The 24,673-nt window shown below is 35.7% G+C and overlaps 1 protein-coding gene across 3 annotated transcripts in view; it reads left to right on the plus strand.

Annotated features, from left to right (window-relative positions):
- The window catches only part of itga3a (integrin, alpha 3a), a 71,831-nt gene extending 47,601 nt beyond the window's left edge, over positions 1–24,230 (plus strand). Inside the window, exons 18-26 of one of the 3 annotated variants that reach the window (XM_056453812.1) lie at positions 461–541; positions 764–860; positions 8,027–8,200; positions 12,717–12,827; positions 14,361–14,474; positions 17,628–17,723; positions 17,886–18,011; positions 22,176–22,333; positions 23,028–24,230. In XM_056453812.1, the coding sequence (XP_056309787.1) occupies positions 461–541; positions 764–860; positions 8,027–8,200; positions 12,717–12,827; positions 14,361–14,474; positions 17,628–17,723; positions 17,886–18,011; positions 22,176–22,286 (910 nt within the window). In that variant the 3' untranslated portion in view covers positions 22,287–22,333; positions 23,028–24,230. The remainder of the gene's footprint in view (positions 1–460; positions 542–763; positions 861–8,026; positions 8,201–12,716; positions 12,828–14,360; positions 14,475–17,627; positions 17,724–17,885; positions 18,012–22,175; positions 22,334–23,027) is intronic. The other 2 variants (XM_056453811.1, XM_056453810.1) reach the window with 2 other exon arrangements.
- Positions 24,231–24,673: the final 443 nt, after the last annotated feature.

Below are 24,673 nucleotides of genomic sequence, written 5' to 3' on the forward strand. Positions count from 1 at the left end.
AACGCAACAAAACAGTGTGTTAAGCACAAACAATGAAGCACAAACAATGAAGGCTATAAAACTAATGAACCAAATAAGGAGCAGGTGAGTGAAATCAATCAAACAATAACCATAGAAACAAAGACAACCAAGCAACAGAATTGAAACCCTACACACAAAGAATTTTTATGATCTCTCCTCTTCTTCCTCCTAAAATCATAGACATCTGGCACATGCCGTAAAGTTGAGCAGAACTGTATGTGGAAAGAATATCATTAGCATCTCTATCCACCCACAGGAAGGAATCCAGTGCATAAACAGGGGCAAATACATTCAGTGATTCACTGTTCAGATCAGCGGATTTAACCGCTAACATCCGACTAATATGCATATGAAAGAACAATTGTTTGTAAGAAAGGATTGTTCAAAGGCTGTGATTCAGATATGGACACTGGCTCATGATTTCATCTCCACTTCACAGGTTGAGTGATCAAAATGATCTACGGCCGCTGTCGAGGGTGCTGTTGGTGGAGTACATCCTACAGCCGCTTTTTAATTTAATGTGAGTTATGCGCCATTTCTGTCCTTTGAGAATTTCAGCAGATCTTCTGTTCTGCCTTACCACTTTTCAGAGTGATGTCAGAATGACTCATGTTACTTTTCAGCATTACAAACAGATATTTCTTTACTTTTTTTGGCTGGTGTTCAACTTTAGCAAGGGCTATGTAAAAATAGGGTCTGTTTGTAAAGAAATGAATTTGTAACATGTCTGTATTTTCTTCAGCCCTTACTTCAGGGCAGAATTCAGTGGCAAGGTAGTGGGAGAGTCAGCCATGAAGACTACCAGTGATATCGGAAGCCCAGTGGAATTCAACGTCTCAGTAAGATGCTTTTTACTGTCGTGGCAACATATGTTTTTATGTTTCTTATTAAAAGATATTAAGCATGACGTTTTAACCTGATCATACACTGAAAAAAATGTCAGAATTAATTTAACTTATTACTTATTAGCATTTTACAAATTTAAGTGAATTGAGTATAAATCGATTGTTGTTGCAAAAAACTTGTGTAGTTTCAAACGTCATTTTTTGAGTGTACACAAGATTATATAAGAACTCACTGTCATAATCTCCAGCCATCCACTCCTGACAGATTGCTGGTGAACTACATATGTCTTGTTTAGGAACTACAAATCCCATCAGGCCATGTCACACACACCAGTTGCTGATTATGGCTAATAAGACACACACAGCTGAGACTTATGATCACTGATCATTCAGACTATTTATACACCACACACACCAGTTTAGCATGGAATCCTTGATGTACGTTTGCATTTCTTTGTTTGGCAACACTTTATTTTGATGGTCTATTTGAGTATTAGTAGACTGTTTGCTTAATATCTATTGATACTGCTCGTTTAACAGATATTTAACTGACTATAAGAAACTTTGCAAGTACATGTCAACTTACACTAACTCTAACCCCAACCTAACAGTCTACTTATAATGTAATGAGAATTAGTTGGCAGAATTAGTAGGTGCAATGTACAGTAACTTAGTGATGGTGAAATAAAGCTTTCTGAACCAGTGAAGCGCTCGACTCAATTGTATCGGAAAAAGATTCGTTACTCGAAGCTTTCTAAATCACTGCTCGATGAGGACCTCTTCTGGTTAGAGTGTGGGAAAGCACTGTGTTGCAATGTAAAATGTTCACAACTGACCAACTCATTCATGTAGAACAACAACAGTAATATAAATAAATTACTCTAGATTTTTCACATAAGGTTTGTTACATTACACGACTGATGACTGTTGTTAAATCCAAGGTATTCAAAAGTATTTACATTTATCATATTACAACTAGGCCCGTTTCAAGCGGGGATCGAACTAGCAATTCCTGCATGGGAGGCGAATGCTCTAAGGAAGAGGCTATGCGAGTAATGCTTTCAGGTTGCGCTCGCTAGCTGGCCCCTTTTAAACACAATACCACTATATGCTGTGGTTTTCTTTAAAGGTAGTTGTAAAAAAAAACGTTAAAACACTTTAATATGCTTCAAAACCTTTTTACTATAAATTAATATTGTATTTTAGTTTAATTACTGGTGTGTGGGACCGGTGCAGTGCTTTGAAACATTAAAAGTGTATGTAATCGACGCCTAATCTCTCTCTATACACTTTACTAACCCATGGGGGTGTTTAAACCTTTGAATCAAAATTCGAAGCAGTCACATGGGTATAGGCGAAAATGAAGCTTTGAACGTCACTGATCACGTGATGATGGCAAAACGAATCATGCTCCGGTACACTGCTTACTGCTTCACTGCGAGATGTATCGTTTTTTTGATACATGCTTCGAAGCCTTGGCGCACAACGTCACATCACTACAGTAACTTAAATTCAACAAACGGATCGTCAAAATAAAGTGTGACCCTTTGTTCTGCTTGTTTGTGTTGTGACCTTAGCGTTGCTTTTTGTTTGATCCTCTTTGCTGCCTATTTCGACATTATCCCAGTTTTTGACCATATTTTTGGATTGCCCTTTTTGTACCAGCCACTTCTGTTTGCCCGTTTGCCTTAAATATAATCTTTTTCTGCCTGCATTTGGATCCTTGTCTCTGTTGTTCTTTGCTTTGATCCCCACACGTGACACTAACTTGATGTTTTAAGTCAGTTTAATTTAACGTAAACTTAAGTTATTTATATATTTAATATGATTTAACTTAAAAATTTAAGGCCGTAAAAATTTTTCTTGAAATAAGTGTTTTCTACTCACCAACGCTGCATGCATTTGATCAATAATACATACACTGTAATATTGTTTTGTATAATTTGTTGTATTATTTTGATTTCAAATAACCTTTTGATGATGTTCATGTATTTTAACGTTTTGTTCATTTCTGTGATTCCAATCTGAATTTATAACAGGACACATTAATGAATATGATGAATTAATTGCTGAGAAGTAAAATGTACGTAGCACAAATATATAAGTGCAAAGAGTAATACAACATTGATAACAATAAAAATCATTATTAAAAGACAGCTACATATAATTTTATTGGCTGTCAAATCAGTACATTGTGGACATAAAAAAAAAATGTACACAAATGTTTTCCACATTAATAATTGAAAATGATACCAAGAAATATTTAGTGAGTAGGAAAACTACTCTCCATTGGAAATGAATGAATTCTGGTCTGTCGCTTGTCGTTTGTCATGTGCAGTGGAAAGGCGACTTGATGCATTCATGTGTGAATGAATGGAAGTCTATAGGGAGAAAAGTGCAGCGTGACCGCAGCTTTATTAGGCACATCCTTGCAGGTGTGTTGACGCAAATTGGAGCATAAAATTTGCAGGACACTGGCCCTCCAGAACCGAGTTTGGACACCCCTGTTTTAAACAAAGCAATTCATTACATTTTTTAAGTGGATTCATATAGTAAGCAGTTACTGTAAAATAATGTCACGTCGGCGTCAATAGCCTAGTGGTTAAGTGTGCCAACAGATAGCACCATAGTGCACATGGCGACCTGAGTTTGATTCCCGGCTCGAGGTTCTTTGCCGACCCTTTCCCTCTCTCTGCTCCCAATATTTTCCTGTTTGTAACCTCCACTGTCCTGTACATTAAAGGTGAAAACCCCCTTAAAAAAATAACAAAAATAAATCAGTAATTATGTCACAATATTCCAGTTTTTTATGCTGTGTTTGATCAAATAAATTAAGCTTAAGAAGCTAGAGACTTATTTCAAAATGATTGATTGACTCTGGGTGACATTTAACATACACAGTTAAAAATATCTGTTAATTAACAGCTACTGTATTTTGTAATTCACAAGTGTTTTCCATATGTTTACAGTTGTGAATTGCATTATGTGATGTTGATCTCTGCTCTGTTGATGCTTTATGTTGAAAATTCAACTCTGCAGTTTAACAAAGTGACTTTATTGATGTTTTAGTAGTTTGAAATAATATAATGCATAAGAATAAAATATATAGAGAAATAAATCTGTAAAATAACAGAATAAGTACTGGCAGTTTATTACAATGTTTTTGTAGCGTAATATGAAACACCAACTAGACAAAACATCACTTTCAACTATTAAAAATGTTCAGAAAAGTCACTTTTTCTAACTTTTCAAGGTTAAAAATTGTTGGAAGAAGGATCAAGGTCCCATAATGCATTTCAAACGCTTAAATAAATAGGAAAAAATTAAATAGGAAAAAATAAACAAAATTAAAACATGACTAACAAAATGTGGAAAACTGCAAATTTTTTTACAGTGTAGACTTTAGCACAGCTCCATGCACAAAAATAGAAATGTTTAACAGAATTTCTGGTTGCTTGCTATAAAAATGGCCAGTTAGTTCAGATATTAATCTACAATATGGATTAATTCTTAATTGCATGATTGTACTTCATACACTTCATCATAATTTATTACATGGTATAAAAGTGGTCTGAAAAGGGGCCGGTGAAAAGTGAAGTTTCACAAATTAATTTCGAGAGGAGCACGTGATATGATCGACTACAGCTGATCCTCATCACTAATCATTAGCTAGCCTATCAGATCATTCTAAAAGTACTATAAATATCATGCTAAACTTCATTCCATATCTTCGATTTCAGAACCCCCCTTTATCCTTCCCTTCTCCCTCCTCCTCTTTCCTTGATCGGGCAACATGGTGGCTCAGTGGCTAGCGCTGCAGCCTCGCAGCAAGAGGGCCACAGGTTCAAGTTCTAATCGAGCCAGTCTGCACTCCCTGCGTGGAGTTTGCATGTTCTCCCCGTGTTTGTGTGGGTTTTCACCAGGTCCTCCGGTTTCCTCCCACAGTCTAAAATCAAGGACTTAAGTGAATCGTATTACAGTCACAAGCACTTAACGCATCCATACTTAATCAATCAGAACCAGCAGAGGCAAAGTATAAGGGCGGCACTCGAGAAACACCTGATCTCGTATCCCTCCTAATGCTCAATGACCAGGCGGGAACCTTGGGCTCATCTACCTCCGAGATCAGCGTTCTCTCCCGGGACAGCATGCCAAACCTGCTATTATAGTATTATAGTTAAGTGTAAACTCTTGAACTGTTATTTAAAGAAAAATTTACTCACAATTTACTCAACACCAGGTGGTTATTCATGTTTTCTGTTGAACACAAAAGAAGCTTTTCAAAGAATGGTGAAAACTAGCCATTGACATTAATCAGTCCCTCCTAAAATGACTGATTTTGCTGCGGCTTTTCTTAAAATTTGTGGCAATATTTGTGCCATTATTTTGTGTTGATTTGGTGTAAAAAGAAATACCACAGACAAAAGTCAGACAATTCAGAAGGGCTAATAATTCTGACTTCAGCTGTGTATAGATAGGTAAATAGAAAAACAAGGAACTGTGCAACAGCCGTGAGTCAGGTGTGTGCTACACATGCTGCTTCTGCTCATGTGCTGCACACACACTGCTGTCTGCTCTGCTAGCATGTGAAAGAGGCATGACACAATGCCTCTCTTATGTGGTGTGCCCGCAACAAGTCTTTAGCTAGTTTCACTCACCTCAAATTTTCAGTCTTTCGCAATAATTTTTTTGGGTAAATGTGACTTTGTAAGTTTACTCATATTAAACATGCAGTGTCTTCTTCATCTGGTTAAATTAAATGCTGAGTTACAGACCAGCATAAAGGTATACACTGCCATCTACGATCGTAATGTGTGTAAAATCATGGCTTAACGAGGGTTGTTTGTGTCCACATGGCCTTTGTTTTGGGTGAATCCGTGTCATGATGGAATCGAATTTGCAGGAAATCCGTGGAATTTCAGAAAAAAATTGAGATTTACAAAATTTTGCTTGATTTTGTCATGAATTCAGTGATCGCAAATTCGCGAAATACTGATTAATAGAGTGGACGAACTATGATGTCACCGTGTAGGCTAATCGGCTGCTAGCATTAAACTGGTTCCCTCTATAAAATCCCTATTGGATTTTCCCAAAGGCTTTTCGAAGAATGCAAATAATAAAGTTTGTGTTCAAACACTTAAATGTTTTGTCCAGCTAGATAATCCTCACGAATCTTAAATGCAAACGCAAGAACTGAAAAGCTAACATTAGGCTATAAACGGACTACAGTGCCTTCAGGGCACTCGCCTGTGACGTCAGGACCACCCTGCTACAGACAACTTTTCAAGCTTATTTTTAGAAATATGGTGCATGACAAAGATTTACTCTCTCTGTTTATTATATTATAATCCACACTATATATTATTAACAAATAAATGCGCAAAAACACATTTGTATAGACCTACGTGCCTTTTGGATAGATTTTTACGTGGAAAATTATCATAAGACATATTTAAATAAGTGTATCGCTCGTGTGCACACAGCCTGTTTACTTTAGTAATAGACAACATAAATGAGGCGTGAGGGACAAGTCTTTATGCCTGCAAGTTTCATCATGGACAGAGAACAACATTCAATATTCTTTTTTGTCACGTAGTACAGCAAAAAGCAGTCCATACAGTCACATATGCTGTAAATTTAAAGGAGGAGGGTAAATATTGCAGTTATGACAGAGTTAAATGTGTTCAGATGAAGAAAAAAAGGAAGACAAAAAACTATTGATCGTGTTAAAATGACTGAATAAATAAATAAATATATATAGATATATGTGTGTGTGCGTGTGTGACAAACTAAAAAATACTACACATGAAAATACTTAAATGACAGAAAAATCCAAATGCCCAACGCTAGCAGGCTGTGTTTTAGATCAGCATAGCTTGATGATGTATAATGTCTCCGACAGCGCCTGTAGTCCCATTTAGCAACTTGATAGCAACCGTCTTTTTAAAGAAGCGTAACTGATTTTAAAAGTCAAGAATGGGATGTAACTAATGTGTTTTATGTCGTAGAATAAAACGTGAAAATATCTTGAGTTTGTGTTAGCCACAAACCTTATTTAAGCGATTTAACTGAAATCCCATTAAAAACATTGGCTTTGGGACGAGGCAACCAGAACTGCTAAAATGCGAATTCGCTTCCGTGTTTTTGCATTCAAATTGACGTCATAGTTCCTGACCTCTACAGTAGTCAGTGGCTACACTGTTAACAATTTCCTGTAGAATCCACCGTAATTTACAGCAGAATACAGTAATCAATTACAGCAGAATACTGTATTTACATTTACAGTACAAAATTGTTTGTCTTTACTGTAAAAAGCACAGTAATTTTCACAATGCAACTTTAAATTACAGTAATTCAATTCAATTCACCTTTATTTGTATAGCGCTTTTACAATGTAGATTGTGTCAAAGCAGCTTCACATAAAAGGTCATAGTAAATAGGAACAGTGTTGTTCAGTTTGTAGTGTTTAAGTTCAGTTCAGTTTAGCTCAGTTCAGTGTGGCTAATTGGCAAAGTGAAGAAAAAAAACTTTGAGAGAAACCAGACTCAGTTGGGTACGACCATTTTAATTTCTCCGCTGGCCAAACATCTTGTGCAGAGCTGCAGTCTCAGCAAAGATTCGTCTGTCCCTGGAGCGTCACAGGAATCAGTCTCATGTTCTCCACGCCTCCATGACCACCACAATAGCTGCTCAGAATACGGCCTGGTCCAGGATATGGAAACCTTGGGATCATGTTATCGTTGGTCTTGGATCGAATCAGTGACTCTGCATAGTCTGATGGCCTCGGGAAGAGTATCCCCAGGTGGAAATGGAGAATAAAGAGAATAATTAGCATAGCTGCTGTTCATAGTGTATATATAGTAACATACTGCATAACTGTCCTGCAAAAATACACTTTATATTACATTTAAATACTGTGTCATTTACAAAAATCGTTAACGGTGAACCAGTTTGTAACATTCTTCAAAATATGATCTATCAACAAAAGGGAAAAACTCGTTTTCATGTTGAAAACATTTTTAGAAATCTCAATTTTTACAAACCTTTAATAGTTAGTGTAACTCTGTTAAAAACCAACACAAGCAAGCAAAATCAGCTCTTTTGTTAGCAGTTCACGATTACTCACAGATGTTACTTTGTGTTAAATCCTTTCTCTAAAGGTGGACATTTCTGGAAAACCTCTGGGAAATCTGGGCTTTCTGGAAGTGGTCTTTCAGTGGCCTTCTGCCGTGGCTAATGAGAAGTGGCTGCTTTACCTATCAGAGATTCAGATGACGGGAACATCAGAGTCCTTCTGTGTCGCTAAAGGCATCGTAAACCCCCTTAATCTCACAGTAAGTAATTATATGCATGAGTGTTGCCATCGCTGATTGTTTTCCTGCAATATAAGAGGCAAACCAGCCTCTGAATCCCTTAGAGGAGCAGCAGAAGAAATCATGCTGGGACTGGGAGCTCCTCCTTTCCCAAAACTATATTACCCACAGCTCGCACTGCAATCTTGCTCGATGTACAAAGCCATGTGGGATTTCTTTTTTTCAAAAAAGTCCATCTTCTCGTATGAAGCAAAGGGCGGTTCACAAAATATCTATCTCGGTGTGCCTATAAATCAGAGTGACATGTGCTTATGAGGTCTAGATGTTCTACAAATAAAGCGCCGAACTCAAGAGAGAATTAGCTAAGACAGAAACATCTTGTATAATAGCAAGCCACTCAATCAAAATGCTGTAATTCTCAGTGCTCCATGCTTATTAATGTGATGTAGAATTACGTAACGCGGTGAAACGTAATCCAGTTGACTTAATTTTGTAGGCCACCTCAGGAATTAGCATCTCTCGGGTTCCCTCATCAAAACCCATTAGAAATTTTCCATTGGTTTTTGAATGATTGCAGCAACAAATGTTTTGGAATTTTTAAGAACTGCACGAGTAAGTGTTGAAAGATTACAATCTGCGTTCAACCACCCATGCAATTTTATTTCTAAATAACTATGATTGAGCTTTTTTCTTTTAAACCTTTTTGATGAATACAATCATGGCAAACACTAAGATTTTTGTTTGACCTGTTGACATGTATTTTTTATAAAATAGATTCAGTCAGGAGCAGACTGGCCATAGGGAGCAGCGGGATATTTCCCAGTGGCCTGGCGGTCAATCTGGCCTGCCACCGTGAGTCTGGCCTGCCGCGCCATACCCTTCGCTTTTTTAGATCGCATCAGATGTGGCCTGACAACCTGTAACTTTGGCCCGGTAGAAATTGCTTCCCTAGTCCGCCTCTGGATTCAGTCTTTAGACTTTTTCAACCACACATTATACTAATGTTGTGTTTTGAAAAGTCAGATTATCATAGAAGTACGGAGATAAAAGTTTAAAGTTAGACACTAAAATTTTCTGATGCAATTAAAAATAGAGCAAATCACCTTTTCAAAGTAACTTGATGCCTCACATAAAGTTTATATTAACATGATCACTTCAAATAAAAACAGAGAATCATTGAATCATTATTGTAAAATAAATGTAAAATATGCTTGGCTTTTATTTGTAGATTTCTCTTTGGCATTCAACACAATTCGTCCAGACTTGTTGGTTCACAAGCTGAGGTCGATTTTTGGTGTGGATGCAAGTATGACTGCTTGGTTACTGGATTTTCTTACTAACAGGTCTCAGGATCTGACAAAATACTGTTAACCCTAACACTCTATGATCACATCTATGGGCTCACCACAGGGGTGTGTACTTTCTCCTCTCCTTTACATCCTATACACAAATGCGTGTCGTAATCCCTTTGAAAATCGGTATATTCTTAAGTTTGCGGATGATGCTGTGTGTTGGTGGGTGAGGAGGCAGAGCATGGACCTGTTGTTGAGTATTTTACAAATTGGTGTCGGGAGGCTGGTCTACGTCTGAACACAGAGAAAACAAAGGAGATGTGCACTGACCTGCGGCAGAAGCAGGACATAATATAATATAGATACTATGGTTAATAACCACCAGATTGAATTAGTGGAAAGTTATACGTACCTAGGTACTATTATTGATAATATATTAAGTTTTAATGAAAATATGGAAAGTCTATGTAGGACAGGCCAACAAAGACTTTATTGTCTGTGGAAATTAGCGAAATTTAATATTGATGGGACTCTGATGGTGGCATTTTATAAGGCCTACTGTAAATAGAATCAATTTGAACTTTCTCATTGATTTGTTTGTTTGCTACTTTAAAAGTAAAACAGAAGAACTAAGCAGCAAAGTATTAGGTAAGGTAAGGCAAGGCAAGTTTATTTATATAGTACATTTCATACACAGTGGCAATTCAAAGTGCTTTACATAAACGAGTAAAAGAAACATGTGTTCAAGAAAATAAACAAATAATAAAAGTAATTAAAAAAACAGATTAAAATGTGTTAAAATGGTTTATAAAAGAATGAAAAGTAAAATAAAGACACAATAGTGTGATCTGTCGGACGTAGCACAGTGCTCATTCAGTAAAGGCACCGCTAAACAGATGTGTTTTCAGTCTTGATTTGAATGTGCCTAATGTTGGAGCACATCTGATCATTTCTGGAAGCTGATTCCATCAGCGGGGGGGCATAGTAGCTGAAGGTGGATTCACCCTGCTTTGACTGAACTTTTGGAATTTCTAGTTTATATGATCCTAAAGATCTGAGTGATCGGTTAGGTTTGTATTCAGTGAGCATATCTGTAATGTATTGAGGTCCTAGGCCATTTAGTGATTTATAGACAAGTAATAATAATTTAAAATCTATTCTGAATGTAACAGAGCCAGTGTAAAGACCTGAGGACAAGTGTGATGTGCTCTGATTTCCTGGTTCTGGTCAGAATCCTCACAGCAGCGTTCTGGATGAGCTGCAACTGTCTGACTGTCTTTTTGGGAAGCCTAGTGAGGACTCCATTACAGTAATCCACCCTGCTGCTGATAAAAGCATGAACAAGTTTCTCTAAGTCCTCACTGGAAACAAAGCATCTAATTCCTTCAATGTTTTTGAGATGATAGTATGCTCAGGGGCATAACAACCGGGGGGACGGGGTGATACGTCCCCCTCACTTTTAGAGACAAACCATTTAGAAACAGGTGATTAATAATTATATGAACGCATGATCTCATACAACCGTCCCCCCACTTTTAAAATGTCTGCTACACCCCTGAGTATGCTGATGTAGTTACTGCTTTGACATGACTACTGAAACTCATATCTGACTTCAGAATCACACCAAGATGCTTGACCTTATTTTTTGTTGTTTTGTTGTTGTTTGCAAAGTTGCGCATATTAGGGGGTAAAAGTGCTGGGTTTATACTATTTGTATGAAAGCAAGGTGTTAAAGAGAGCCCATCAGATTACATCTGATATATCCCATACTCTTTTTTGATTTATTTCAGATACTTCCCTCAGGAACTCTGTATAGGGTCCCTTTGGCAAGGACCAACAGATTTAAATTTTCATTTGTTTCTTGTGCGATAGATTTGCTGATTTTTAATGTGAAGAGGTAGTTGCTGTATTTTAGTACTATTAATGTTGTTTAATGTTTGTTTTTAGTGTGTGGTATGATATGTGTTGTAAATCTAGTATGCTGCTGAACAAATCGCCCCAAAAGGGGACAATAAAGTTTACAGTAACAGTAAATTGAAAATATTACAATATAAATATAAGCTCATTCTGAAAACGTAGCCCTATATACATTTCTGGAGATCGCGAATTATGTAGCCAAAAAGAGTGATCGGTCTGTTATCAGTCAGTCTGTCGACATCTGCCTCTGGTGGATTTATGCAAGAACAGCAGGCGCAAATTGCACTCACAAGAGAAATTTGAGATCTGAAAAAGCGTACACAGCGGCCTCTAGTGGATTCACGACAACAAAAACTAAAAAAAAAAAAGTAGCTCCTGAGGTGTATTTGGGGCTCTCCAGAAATGTATGTAGGGTATGTAATCAGAATCAGCCAAGGTTGTAAAATATGCATCAGCAATTAACCTTTGGTCACAACCCTTATTAAATGTAATAATTTTTACATTTTGTTTAATATCAGGATCACTATTTTGTGATGTTCATTTTAACAAAATAAAAAAGTTACATTACACGTAAATACATTAGATTACTAGTTATGACATTTATGCATTCAGAAGTCTTAATAGAATTACTAGAAGTAAAAGTTAACATAACTCTATACATGAATTACACCAAAGTTCCTTGACATAAGTATCTTCACTATTGAGGTTTCAATAACTCTGTCTTTATTCAAAAACATTTAGTTTGTGCATAATTATAAACGTAAAGAAGCTGTAAAAGTGAATTAGTGAGGAGACATTTTTCCTGTTCAATGTTATGATGATGTTTAATGTGCCAGAAAACCTCTGTAGTTCCACTTAGCCAGACAAGAAAAAGCTTCAACATCAATGAGGTCATACTTTTTATATTTCATGTTGTGCAATAAAAAAACTATCTATCTATCTATCTATCTATCTATCTATCTATCTATCTATCTATCTATCTATCTATCTATCTATCTATCTATCTATCTATCTATCTATCTATCTATCTATCTCTCTATCTATCTATCTATCTATCTATCTATCTATCTATCTATCTATCTATCTATCTATATATATATCTATATTATAGATATATATATAGATATATATATATATATATATATATATATATATATATATATATATATATATATATATATATAACCACAAATGGACCCAAAGATGCTAAAATATTTGTTTCAAGGTTGACTGACAAAAAAATACATCACCTCTGCATCAGTGTCATTGTCGTGTACTGTGCATATTGTGTTTGTTAATGTGATGGATGTGTTGCCTCTGTGGTTTAGGTGTCAGAGCGTAAGTCTAGGAGGAGAAAAAGAGACGAGGCCTTGTTGGAGTCCACATTGGCTATGTCGCAGAAAACCCGCCAGGGCCAAAACAAGCCTAGAGAAGTCCTGGTGCGTATATCCATCTCCCTCAACCATTGTTGTGTTGCTAGGCAACTGGATGATAGCGGCATGTCATGTCTCCTCTGATACTTTGCAGGATGTAGTATGCAACTAAGCACTAATTTTGAGATTTTGTCTTTTAGAAAGTGTTTTTTCATTAAAATATAAAGTTAACATCTAAAGTACACTTTAAAGTGTTTGTTTGTGTGTAGATTTCAAGTACAGCACTATTTTATAGTCCATTTTCATTTCATAGTCCAAGTTTTTTCCACAGGGAGATTCATACATCAATTCATACATTTTTTTATACCTACAGAATTCTTATATTATTTCCCTGATTTATATACATTTTACTCTACAAAAGTTTACTGGCTGTTTGCAGTGTTTTCTGAATGATTTAAATGAGTTAAAACTAGAGATTCCCAAAATCTACTTGGTAAAACCCTTTGACTCTAATACATCAAAAATGGGGAACACCAATATTGAACCTGACTTTATCCAGTGTTCAGATATTTGTGTTTTTTTTTTAGTTTTTTTTAAATTATGCCTAATTTGCATATTTAAACATTTTAGAAAGCTAATACAAATAGTATTGGCAGCTAATTTAATCAATCAACAGGGTACATGTGGCTATAACTTTAGTATCAGTAAAGTTTTGTGACAGTGTCCAGCCTACTTACAAGTAACTTTATTATGGAATATGTCTATTCTGTTCTAAAATGGTGGCACTCGAGCGTCAAAGCAGTCACTGAAGACTCACATTGCAGTTATGTTGCTTGACCGAGTTATCAGTCTTGCATTTACTGTAACTTCTTAAAGTCTCACAGTTTCACATCAGTAAAGAGGGGTTAAACAGTAACGCCCCTCTTTTAGGGTCTGTAAGAATTATCTTCTTTGCAAAGAAATGAAAGAGAAAGGGTCTATTAAAGCTATCAAAAATGACAGTATAGACATTGTTAATGTTTATAAGTGCTGGAAAGATAATGAAATTTGTAGTCAGTAACATAACATAGGCCCACACGGAATCAACATGCACAGAAAACCAAACATTTCCATAGATTTCCCCAGATTTTTAGCCCATCATTGAGTCTATGTATTTACTTTTGTAAATGTGTGTACATTTATACTTATTCAGTTTTTAAAATAATTTCACTAATATTAATGTGATGTAATAACAGTAATATTAAAATGTTCATATGATTTATTTACAGTACAGTTTGTAAAGTTAAATTTTCTGTATTTTAGTAGATATATTACATGAGAGACTTGCTTTGTTTACCAAATAAATTAATCTAGGTGGATTTGCATTGTTAACATTAAAATACATATAATTTTAAAAACATTAAAATTATATACAAGTTAAAAACGTATTGTATTTTATTTCATATTAAGTTTTTAGTTATGATACTCCCAAAATCCTTCTACATAAATAGCAAAAAGTGTCCGCAGATTCTGTCTGGTCCTACTCATTGCTCTATTCACATTAAGTGTCTTGCCTAAAGAGTTTACTGGCTGTCACTGCTCTCTCTTTCTCAATGTCAGAACTGCACCAAGGGCACTGCCCGCTGTCAGACCTTCAGCTGCCCTTTGAGTGGAATGAAAACCTCAGCCGTCCTCACCGTCAGAGCGCGTGTTTGGAACAGCACCATGCTTGAGGTCAGGGCTTGCTTTGCACCTGAAACGTCATGTTTTCTTCCCATTACTGCAGACTTATCACATGTCAGACTCTCATGGATAAATCTCATGTTTGCTTTGTGATGTTTTTCAATTTATGAAGGGTTGAAGTGGTTTCGTTTTGTCACACCTGGCCGAGTCTTCCTGTATACCACGTGTATATTGCCTTAAAGTTGATAAGATGTTTGGACACTACGGCTTTAAAAATGAGGAGTGTCTGAAAACAACTGATGCTTGTCTTTTCTCAAAACTTACTGCTCTGTTCTAAGACATTTCTTTTAACTGGTCCCAGTGTGATTTTAGTGGATGTATAAAGTCATATAGCCTGAAGTATTTCCCCACATTAGCTATGAAAAACGTTGCAACACTTCACAACCCCGAAGTGGCCAAATAATGTTCTCCTTCATTTTGAAAACAGCATCTGTTGCTTTATAATGTATATTTTAATGGCTTTAAAATAACTCTCTTGCACTGAACAAGGCTGCATTTATGTAACCTAATATTTAAATATATTTCAAAAAGAATTCACAAGAATAAATGACATTGTTGTTGTTTGTGAACGCTGATTTTTCCGCATAATTTCTCCAATCTTCAGGGTCACATGATTCTTCAGAAAACATTGTACATATATCATTCTGATTATCATTTGGATTACCAATGTTGAAAACAGTTTTAAAAATCTGAAACATTAGACACTACTGTTTAAAAGTTTTGGGCAGGAGCGCTGAAACTCTGTTTAAGAGCTTCACTGCCCTGAGAGTTCAGCTCCAACATGCCTAAACACACTTGTCCTGAACTTTATGCCTAGTAAGACCTTGATTTGCTGGTTTAGGTGTTTTTAAAAAGGATGGGGGTTAAAATATCCAGGACAGTAGATCTATAGGTGAATAATTGGATGCTTCCATTTTAGGGTCTGTAAGATTTGTCCTCTTTTTATATAATTCTTTTTGTAAAGCATTATTCAGCAAATGTGCATGAAGCTTATCAAAAGTGACAGCATGATGTTTGTAAGTGCTGGAAAGATGATGAAATTTGTAGTCAGTCTCATAAATGAGTTTACTGATTATAGGTAATGTATTCTGACTACTTCTGGATAAGTTTTGACATAACTTGTTTATAACATTCATTTGAATAGGATTATTGTTTTAAAAACAGAAATGTTATTTCTTTCATCAACATACAATTCATTTATTTTAGGTCAGGGTTTCTCAGACTAAAGAATTGCTGGGGCGTTATGAGTTGTTTTTTTGCTAATAATAATTAACTAACTCATAATATATAAATCTTAAAATATGCTAAATTAAGTAATTGATATATTTTTATTTTTAGGAATGGGAATGTATTGTAAAGTCATAGAAATATTTATGAAAGGACGTGATAATATTTTTGGTTAATGTGGCTCAACTGACTAAACAAAATTGGTAATATCTGCATTGCATGAGGGGCTGCATGGTGGCGCAGTGGGTAGCACATTCGCCTCACAGCCAGAAGGTCGCTGGTTTGAGCCTCGGCTGGAGAGTGTGTAGAGTTTGCACGTTCTCCTTATGTTTGCGTCGGTTTCCTCCGGGTGCTCTGGTTTCCCCCACAAGTCCAAAGACATGTGATATAGGAGAATTGGCTAAGCTAAATTGTCCGTAGTGTATGAGTGTGTATGGATGTTTCACAGTGATGGGTTGCAGCTGGAAGGGCATCCGCTGTGTAAAACATAAGTTGGCTGGATAAGTTGGCGATTCAATCCGCTCTGGCGACCCCTGATTAATAAAGGGACTAAGCCGAAAAGAAAATAAATGAATGAAAATGAATGCATTGGATGAACAAATTTGAACATACCTGAAAGCAGCAACAACATGCTAAAATCTTCCAGGATTGAAGTATTTCAAGTTAAATTGCGTAATTGCTGGCAGCTTGCTCTCTGCAACTCTCACATCTGCAACTCTCACATGGTCGCCCACTGTAGCCAAGCAGGGCTGTGCCTGGTCAGTTCCTGGATGGGAAACCACATGGGAAAGCTAGGTTGCTGCCAGAAGTAGTGTTAGTGGGACCAGCAGGGGGTGCTCAACCTGTGGTCTGTGGGGACTCTGCTCAGTAAGCGCCATCTTTTGGATGAGACGTTAAACCGAGGTCCTAACTCTCTATGGTCATTAAAAATCCTACACTTCGAAAAAAAGTAGGGCTGACGTGACGGCAGCCATATTGCACCAGACTGCACACCACAAACCAGCTGATTGATTTCATCAATCTGTCTCCTCTCCACCAATCAGCTGGTGTGTGGTGTGCGGTCTGGAGCAATAAGGCTGCCGTCACGTCATCCAGGTGGATGCACACTGATGGTGGATAAGGAGATTCCCCCCAAAAATGTGTAAAGCGCTTTGAGTGTCCAGAAAAGCGCTATATAAATGCAAGGAATTATTATTATAAATTATTATTATTTATTCTTTATAACTTTAATTCTATATACCTATTAATTCTATAATTAAGTTCATTCTAGCTGTAATTAATTGAGAGCTAATTTTGTCCCCAAATTCACATTCAGAAAATGACTTTTGCCGTTTGTTCAAACTACTTACTTAAAATGAGTTGAAACAACACAATTCTTAAGTTTTTTTTGGAGATAACTTAATTGTTCCATGTTCAGTCCACTTAAATTTGTAAAAACGGATTGTGTTAGGATAACATGAAGGAATTGTATAAAACCCAGCCTTTGTTTATAGTGCAGAATCATGGATTACAATTTATTTTTCATTCTCCTTTACCCAGGTGGAGTGTATACCATGTAGAAATAAAAAAAATCAGATTTCATTACCAAGTAATGAACTCAAGTAGTAGAGTTAAAATGTTCTATTTTCAGTAGCCAGATTCCCTGTACACAATCACATTCACAAGCTTTGATCTTATTCCAGATTAGGAAGTCATTATATTGAAGCCAAAGATAAATGAAGAGAAGTACAAAACATTTGTTCAGCTTCCCAGGTTGTTCTTCATTGCTCATAAGACAGACCCCAAGAACAAATCTTCTACAAATGACCCATCGCTAGTCCAAAAGGAAGCACATCCCAGATAAGCAGTGCTTGGGAAACTAGTGTAAATAACATTTATTGTCTAAAATAACATTTGTGCTGCTCTTTTGTTTTACAGGACTACAGAGCTAAAGGAGTAAGTGTGCAAGGCAGTGTCACGCTGACTCTAAAAACGGACAAAAAAACCATCAAGATGAACAATAACATCCGTGAGGTACAAATCTCAGAGTTTTCTCTTCTATCCAAGATTCGTTCTTGCATACATTTAGCATAAGTGGGAGGAAAATCAAATATTTATTAAAATGAGGCAATTTTGCTGTATGTATTTCCTGGCGTGTTAGAGATTAATGACAGTAAACATCTCTGCTGGGTTTAGTTTACAGTAGATATAGACCCTGCCGTGGCTGAAGAACTACCGTATGAAGCTCCTCTGTGGATCATCATCGTGTCCGTTCTGGCAGGAGTGTTTCTGCTGAGCCTGATTGTTGGTCTTCTGTGGAAGGTGAGGATCCTTTTGTGCTTCTGTGCCGCACACTTATCTTTTGTTCGCACATCTGCATGCTATTCTGGATGGAATGGCATAAACAACAGATTCAGTTTATCACATTATGCTTTAACACCATAAACAAGTGTGAAGTTTGTTTTTAACTGCACCTTGAGAAGAGCAACACGTATTGCCACACATTTTAATTCTTCTTTTGTGCGAGACATCAGTCAGGCATTCAGAATTTGATGTCTATAAACTTACCAGTCATGAGGTTTATAAATTACATTAACTATACTAGCCTACACTATTAAAATAGTAGCCCACATTACTAATTATAATTAGTTCATTTTTTGACCATGCATATCTTTAGATTTTACTCTACACTATTAATTACATATATAATTATGTATGTAATATATATAGCAATATTACACGAGTAGCAGTGCGATTATGGCTGTATATCGGAACTGGTGGGAGGCGTGCGCTGAGCGTTGTGCCTTAGTGTCCCACCAGTGACAATATACAGCCATATCGCACTGCTACTAGTGTGATATTGCATTAATACAACAGTTCAACTGCATAATCGTGGATATAAGAAAGAAAATTAAACACAGAGGGTCTAAAAGTCCTTTTGTCCTAAAAGTCCACCATTCATTCACATCTGCAGCTGACGTCAAAACAGCAGAAGCAGTTATTAATTAACCAACGTCACTTTAGATCTAGTATTTGAATGATTCTCTAGTGTACGGTCTAAAGTGATCACAAAACAGGTGATTTTGCTGACATTTTAAGATTATGAGGCTGAACAACATGAAATGCCATCAGTCTACAGAGATTTCGCAGTATTTCTCTGTTCACAATAATTAACCCGGAAAAGCCAAAGCAGCGCAAACACAACCAGATTACTGTTGTGTTTGCAATAAGGAAAATGCTCAACACATGCGGGCATTTCTTCTTTTTTTTTAAAACTGAACTAGTCTGCAGTAACCAAAACAGGAGACTCATTAGAAACAGATGGTCAACCAAAAAGTAACTCAGGGTTATACAATAGTGGCCAACACAAAATACATACATTCCTGTTATGCGAATCCCATCTCACGCTCAACACACTACAATTACTATGGTAGAAATGCAGCACTGCAACATAAAAAAGAGAGAACTCGACACATAAAGTCACTTATCAGTTTAATAATGTTTTGATCAGCTGTAGTTTGAAAATATGGCAATCTTTTCTCCTCTAAGGGCTTATTATGCGGTCTCTGTCGCCATCACCGGATGTACAACGTCAACCGTCTTTGCTCTGCTCAGTGACAGGCTAATGGCCGTCGATGCGCTGTATCGCAGAAATTAAATAAATTTATTTAATATATTTAAATAAATATTTAAAATAGACACTATCCTTATAAATAAACTGCATAGTTGTAATCTAAACAACTACATTCTCGCTTAAAACAGCCTCAAAAGTACATTGTTGTACAACAGCTGCAATATTTGTCAGTGTAGTGAGTTTATTGATCTGTCATCACTCTGTGTGGCCGAAGTAATACAGAACGATGAGGAGGCTGTATGAGTTCTGATATTGCAGAAGATTGCATGGCTATCAGATTCGAGAACCAGACAGAACTGTTGTATAAATATATATATATATATATATATATATATATATATATATATATATATATATATATATATATATATATATATAAATGACTGATTTTAAAGCTATTATGTGTATTTTAGAAAATATATGTTTATAGGAATATTAGGAGTACAAGTCTGTGTAATTACCACATTTTACTTGTGAACTGAAAAACCTCATTATATAAACCCAAAGGAACCCACACTGAACTATTCTTATGAGTTCTGACTTCTTCTATTCATCTACTGGGCTTTCACAATAACAAATAAACATATAGAAGTGAACAGGGTTTATACACATAATCCAACATTCAGGAAGGAAGAAATATTACACTGGATATCCATTCTCTAAAAAACAATCTGTCAAACCATATCACAATGCGCTGTATTAATATGAAGGACTTTTCCTACATTTGTAGAGCTGTGTCTGTATAAATATAAACTTTATTTTGAACAGCACTGAGTCTGAAAAACATGAATGAATAATCCCCTGGCAGAAAATTACCAGGATTTTTGTGTGTGGTTTTACAGTGTGGATGGATCTTGTCAGAAAAAAACACATTTGTGAGTTTATCGCATTTAAACGTCACCCCAAAATCATAATTATGAGAGGGAAACTCAAGATTTTCTTTAACCCCTGAGTTTCAGAGGCATGTTATTGACAAAACATGTCAGATTGTTGCTTTTTATTAAAGGGGAGGTTCACCTAAAATGAAAAATCAACTCTGTTTCTCATTTGTTATCCCTTATGTATTTATTGACGTGTTCAAGTCATCCTAGAAAGTTTCTATAATGAGCACTTGTAATTATGTTTTCGTGTGTGGTGAGTGAAAAATGCCAATGTTCTTTTTTGCAGAAAACTCAAGATTATTTAAATCTGTTTCTAAAATGACTAATAATGATTGGGTTGTTTTTGCTGTACAGTCTCAGAAATAAAGGTACGCAATCTGTCATTTGGTGGTACCTTTTCGAAAGGTACAAATTTGTACCTAAAAGGTCCATATTAATACCTCAAGGGTAAATATTAAGACCAAAAAAGTACAAAAGTGTTCCTCTTAAAATGTTTAGGTCCTAATATGTACCCTTGAGGTATTAATATGGACCTTTTAGGTACCACCCCAGAGACAGATTGCGTACCTTTATTTCTGAGAGTGTATAGCAGTTTATAAAAGTGCTGAATATTGAATCATATACTATGTGCATTCTTTCAGGTGCATTCAGTTCTAATAATTTTAGATGTAATGTTGTGCAATAACTATCTGATTCAGTAAAATGAACTTCACATTAGGAACTGATCTTAAAATTAGAAATGACAAAGAAACAAGAGGCATCTAGAAACAAAATGAGAATACAAAATATGAAAACTCTGGACAAAAGAATCGCAACTTAAAAGTTCAAACAAACCTGAGAGGATAAAAAAATTAAATAATACTGTAACCATAAAATAAATAACACATTTTGAGTGCATACCTGATAGCAAAATACACCCTATTTTAAAAATGAATATTTTTATCCTATTCTAAATGAATATAGGCAATGTATTTTGGTGCATTTAAATAAAACAGATTTATTAAACAGATATATTTATTAAATTAATATTTTAGTCACCAAACACATTTAAAAATTGAAAGATAAACAATTAAATTCAAGCAAAATATTGCAAAAAAATCACAACCTACAAAATTTCAACTAAGTTTTTCCATTTCTTTGTTTCTCTTGATTTTTCCTCTTTTTAAATTTGTATTTAATATTTTTCTATAACATTATAAATTTGGTTGTTCTAGTTTTTGGACCGTTATTGCAAGTTTTTATGCAAGTTAGTCTCCAGATTTGACTTCAGTACTGACTAATCTAATGTATATGCACAAAACCCTTAATAAGGGTGACATTTTTGGAAATTGAGATGTACACATCTGAAAGCTGAATGAATCGTTTTTCCATTGATGTTTGGTTTGTTGGGTTAGAAAACTATTTGACTGAGATACAACTATTTGAACATCTGTGATCTGAGGGTTAAAAAAATCTAAATATTGACAAAATCGCCTCTAAAGTTGTTCAAATTCCATTCTTAAAAATGCCTATTAAAAATGCCTATTTTGATAGATTTTTACAGGAGAAAATGTACAAAATTTCTTCATGGAAGATGATCTTTGCATAATAATCTGAAGAAAAATCGATCATTTTGACCCATACCGTGTGTTTTTGGCTATTCCCACAAATATACCAGTGCAACATTACACTAGTTTTGCAGTCCAGTTTCACATGATGCAAAAAATACTAAGAATTTGTGAATTTTCCTCCAAAACTTCAGCATAAATTATATTTTTGACGTCCCAGTACACATTTTTGCAGTCTATTTATGTTTCTATTAATGTTTCATATATTCTATTTATGTTTTGTCTTTTTAAGCACTTGATCCATGGACATATTTTAAATGTGATTTTAAACACTTCAGACACTTGAAGCAGAGGAGCTGCAGACTGTAGACCAGCCTTGCCTTGTGTTTTGTTTGCCTGCTCATATCTGAATCCTGTTCCCCAGTGTGGTTTCTTCAAGAGGGCCAACACCAGAGAGCTTTATGAGGCCAAGGCCCAGAAAGCAGAAATGAAAACACAGCCATCAGAAAACGATCGCCTTACAGAGGAGGACTGAGATTCTGGCCTTTGCGGGCCTCTGACACACAAATAGCAAGTTCGTAGGTGCCACAGCACTCCAGCTAAAACCCAGCTTGGCTTAATTAACAATAATGTATTCCACGCAAGCTCCACTAATACTGTCTTTCCTCTTCCCTTTTGAGACACAGCGCTTGCCTCGTCTGTTTTCCACTCTCATCATTGCTCTCAAAAACACTAAAGGGTGTTTTTTTCCTGAAACAAATTGATATGTGAGGCTCTTTGTTTTATCCTCAGGCTTGCGACGCTGTTATCTTGGAGATAGAACGATGTCTTAAAACATCAACTGTATATTGCTTTAATACAACTTCTGTATGCCTGTTCGCGCTTTGACAAGGCTAATAACTTCCTTCTGCGCTACCGTGTTCTTTGCTTTCCTGCCGTTTGAGAGCTTGCTTTCAACCGAGGCAACAAAACTCCTTCTGATCGCATCTTCTCTTACAGAGATAACAAGCTTTCTTTTCCCCTTCCCAATCTCCTGTTGAGTTTATCACGCATTCTTACATGCTCCCTCTTAATAATTTGCTCTCTTCATAATTTCACTTATGTTTAAAGAATGCTTCATAATCTCATGAAATGAATTCCGTCGAGGCTCTCCGATTTCTTAAAGCTGCTATGAATACATGCTGCTCACATTCTTACTGTAATCAACCTGTTATGAAAATGTGGTGGGACTTCTCTTTTGAAACGTGCACACTTATGGATTTTTTCCTTCTTGCAGAGTGGCTTTTTTACAAGGATCGACTACTTTCGAACTATGCCAAAATACAAAGGGGTGAGGATTTGTAAGAAGGAACAGTACCAGGTAAACCAGGGCTTTTTGATTCTGGACACCACGAACAACAAAAAACACTGGATCACTAGTTGGACAGAAAAGAAGCAGTACTACTGATGAGAAAAAGCACTCGCAAACTCTCGCTTAGGCAGTGGAATGGACAATAAAGACGTCTGTGTCTGAATAAACGCAGCTCTACTTGATTTGATTGGAACTTCATTTGGATATCAGATGAAATTGGACATGCTCATTTAAAAATGTGCGACAAGAGAAAACATACTGTTTTGATGTTTATTTTGATAGTGTTTTTAAATGGAATGCATACGTTATGTCTGCTGCAGGGCTCAACAATGAGGATTTTTTTCTGCTGGCTCAGTAGATTTTTCCTTGCTCTACCAACATTCTCAGTGTCTTATCAAAGCTTGTTTACACCATGGGATAATAAAAAATATAAAAAAGGTAATTCTAACTTTGTACAGCACAATTTGAACAATTTTTCTCTTAATGGGCTATATGCACAGCTAGTGTTTTTCAGCCAACGATAAACCTCCGGTGAAAGGTTTATGTGACTATTTTCAATTTCATAAGGTTTCTTTTACAGCATTGATGTTATAATGTAATTAAAATACAATCAGCTAAATAGATTTAAGCATTCGTTTAGATGTTCAAGCGTGAAACAAGATGAAAAACAGTGTAAACTCAAGTGCCCTCAGTAGCAGCAGGCGAGCACAGAAATAAATTTCCATATTTTTAAGACATGGCGTGGAAAACTGGAATTTAATGCAGTGCTTCTTGTCCGTCTGATACCCACTTTATATCGTATATCAATCATGTAGTTAAGGTCACTTATTTTTAAAGAAATCAGATAAACGTGGAAATTTTGTAATGGTGCGACAGTTCACCAGAAGCGATTGGGCTGGCTGACTGAAGATTAAAAGTCTGCATTGCATATACCCCATTTGGAGATTATATAGCTGATCATGGTTCAGGTTTTTCTTCTTTGAATTGCATTTTTTATTTTACTTCTAAACTCAAAGTTTCAACAACAAAAAAGTTCTTAACCTATATTTTTAAATTATGATTTAATATTTTGCAATCCTCACTTCTTTCTCACTTGTAAGTTAATATTTCACAGCTTAAGTTCTTCTTACAGTTGAGTTACATTTCCCAATCTTGATTTTTTTTTTTAATCGCAAGATTGTTTCAGTTTTAAGTTTTAAACTCTTTTTTAAAAATACTTTTTTTTTTCTAAAAATTGTTTAAATACATGAAATAGTATATAGAATTGTTAGAAAAGGTCAGAATTGCTAAGTTAAATTGAAATAACAAAGATAATTCTGACTGTATCTCATACTGTAATTCTGATTTTTATATCAGATTTAGATTTTTTTAATCTCACAATTTATATTTCCTCATACCTTCAGAAAATAATCTCAATTGACAGAAATTTTAAATTGTGAGAGACAAAAATCGTGAGGGGGAAAAAGTTGCAATTACATTTTTTTTTTTTTATCTGGTGTCAGAAGGCCTCCAATATACTCTCTCCACCACAAGGGAAAGATCCATTTTTATTTTTAGCAATATTTTAAAAT

This window comes from Danio aesculapii, chromosome 3 (assembly GCF_903798145.1).
Source record: "Danio aesculapii chromosome 3, fDanAes4.1, whole genome shotgun sequence".
Lineage (NCBI taxonomy): Eukaryota > Metazoa > Chordata > Actinopteri > Cypriniformes > Danionidae > Danio > Danio aesculapii.